Source organism: Alligator sinensis, unplaced genomic scaffold (genome assembly GCF_000455745.1).
Source record: "Alligator sinensis unplaced genomic scaffold, ASM45574v1 scaffold1032_1, whole genome shotgun sequence".
Taxonomy (NCBI): Eukaryota; Metazoa; Chordata; order Crocodylia; family Alligatoridae; genus Alligator; species Alligator sinensis.
In genome coordinates, this window is record NW_005842450.1 from 753,651 (window position 1) to 755,995 (window position 2,345).

General features: G+C 67.4%; 1 protein-coding gene across 1 annotated transcript in view; it reads right to left on the reverse strand.

The window, feature by feature from the left end:
- The window catches only part of CCM2L (CCM2 like scaffold protein), a 5,389-nt gene extending 4,885 nt beyond the window's left edge, over positions 1-504 (reverse strand). The window contains 1 exon segment of the mRNA XM_025212182.1: positions 426-504. Coding sequence (XP_025067967.1) covers positions 426-458 — 33 coding nt within the window. The 5' untranslated portion in view covers positions 459-504.
- Positions 505-2,345: the final 1,841 nt, after the last annotated feature.

Sequence of the window (2,345 nt, forward strand, 5' to 3'; positions counted from 1 at the left end):
CCCCGTCCGCACGGCTCGGGGTCATCCCTGCCTCCCAGTGCTCCCAGCCCATGGCCTCCACAATGCTCTGGGGCAAGGGGGGATGGGGGGGGCCCTAATGCCCCCCCACCAGGGCCTGGACTCCCTGCCGAGATGGGCCCAGACTTGGGGGGGCTGGAGCCTGCCCCTGAGCTGCGCGGCTGCACTGAGTGGCCGGTTGACCCCTGGGGAAGGCGCGGGAGTGGGGGGAGGCACTGACCAGCTGCCCCCTCCCTGTATCCACCCGCCTGCTCCTCTCCGTGCACCTCTGTCGCAGGTCCAGGCGGGCAGCGCCACTGTGCCCCATGCGATGCCCTTCCCCGGGGACCCGCCTGCCCCCTTCTCCCTTGCGCCCACGCCCCGTCACCCCGATGCGGTGGGAGCATGTTGGCCTGGCGGTTACGTACCCTCTTCCCCTTCTTGGCCTCTGCATACTCCATGTCCTGATCCTGCGCCGCTCCCGTCCCGGCAAAGGCAGTATTTCCCTCTGCCTTCAGCTCCTTTGTTATTTTCCTGTGTCGGAAACTCCACCAGCCACCGCCCTGATGCGAGTTCCTGCCCCTCCTGGGAGCGATAAGTGGATGGGCCGGGGCCGGGCCACCCACCGCTGCCCAGCTCCTGGCCCTGTTCCGTCTCCGCGCCGCGGCTGCCAGCATGGTGCCCTCCTCCAACTTGTGTGTGTCTGTCTCATGCGCGAGCCCCGTTGGCACCGGGCAGGGCTTTGCTTGCCTTGTTGAACCATCGCACCTCAGGGCTCACGGCCCAAGAGGATGCTCCCGCGCAGCGGGTCTGCCAGGGCCACCTTGAAAGGCAAGGCCTCCTGACCCCCATCCCACCACCCCCTCGTCTGCAGCCCCTCGTGGCGCTCTCTGGTCCCCCGTGCGCTCGCATGCTGGAGCAAAGGCCTGGCACGGAGGCTACGCCAGAGCTCGTGCCAATGCTGGGAGCTGCGGGTCCGAGCAGCACGGAGCTGGGTGCCTGCCTGAGCCACGGGGCACGCTGGGCTGCACTGAGCTCCGGGCTGAGGCAGCTCCGTCTCTCTGGGAGCAGGTCCCTGGGGACCTGGTCTTGGGGGAGCCCAGAGCAGGGCAGGGGCCTCACACCAGGCTGGGAGGAGAAATCCCTGGCCTGCTCCGGCCATGGCTGCAGCTGCCTGGAGACTTCCTCTTCCCCCTGGCTCCCAGCACGGCCGCGTCCCCCTCCAGCCTTGGTGGTGAGTGCTGGGCGGGAGGGACAGATGCAGGTCCCGATGATGCTCAGGGGAGCTTATTAATCCTGGGAGCCAGGAGCCTCCCGGGGCTGCCAAACACCATCCTTTTCTCCGAGAGAGACGGGTGTGAAGGTCACTCGTTACCAGGCAGGGCTGGGGACAGCTGTCGAAGATCCACCCCCTCTCCGTGCATCCAGTGTCACGTCTGGTGCCCAACACATGAAAGCAGACCCAAAGCACCCTCTCCTCCTGGGCGCCCCCGGTGCCACCCCCCGACACGTCCATCAGGCGGGGTGGGGCGGTTGCGGGGGGCAGCAAGGACGAGGCCTGCCCGCGGGGTTTATTGAAATGACTTTAATATCTCATGTTGCAGCAAAATTAAAAATATACAAAAAGTTTGTGGTATACAAAAAAGTCTCAGTACAGAACCTCGGGCTCCTCCCGCCCGGCCCGGCCCATCCTGCCCTGCCCTGCCCCGCCGCACCGCGCCGGCCGGAAGGAAGAAGACGGTGGCACACACAGTATTTACAGTCCAGGGCCGTGACCGCAGGGCGTCCAGATCCCGGCAGGAGGGCGTGGGGAGGAGACGTCTCCCAGTGACCTGCTCAAGGCAAGCTGAAGGGGCCCGTGGGGCCGCACGGCATGCAGCTCGGACCCCGGGAGTCAGCAGCCAGCGCCCCCACGCAGCTCCCCGCCGCCAGCGCTTTCGAGACGGAGAGAGCTGCCCAGGCCCTGGCCCAGCTCCCCGAGTGCTGGGGGCAGCGTGGCCTCAGCCCCGCTCGCAGCCCCGCGGCACCGTCAGAACCTGGAGCTTGGACTGGACCCGAACGGCCCGACCCCGCCGAGCCACGGGCCGAACTTGAGCCTGAGCTGGGGCCTGGATTTGGCTGGGGCCCCTTCATCTGGGCTCTGGATACTCCCCTTCCCCCTCAGGGTCCAGCTCGCCTCTCCTTACCCCGGGGGCAACGCGGTGGCACGGATGGGGATCCCCATGGCTGCCTTTTCGCCCTGGGGGGTGGTCCCCAGCCCTCTCGAGAGTTCAGCGACGGCCACACAGGATGCACGTGTCCCATCCCGGCGGGGCTCGGATCCACAGAGCAGGGCACTGCTTCGTCCG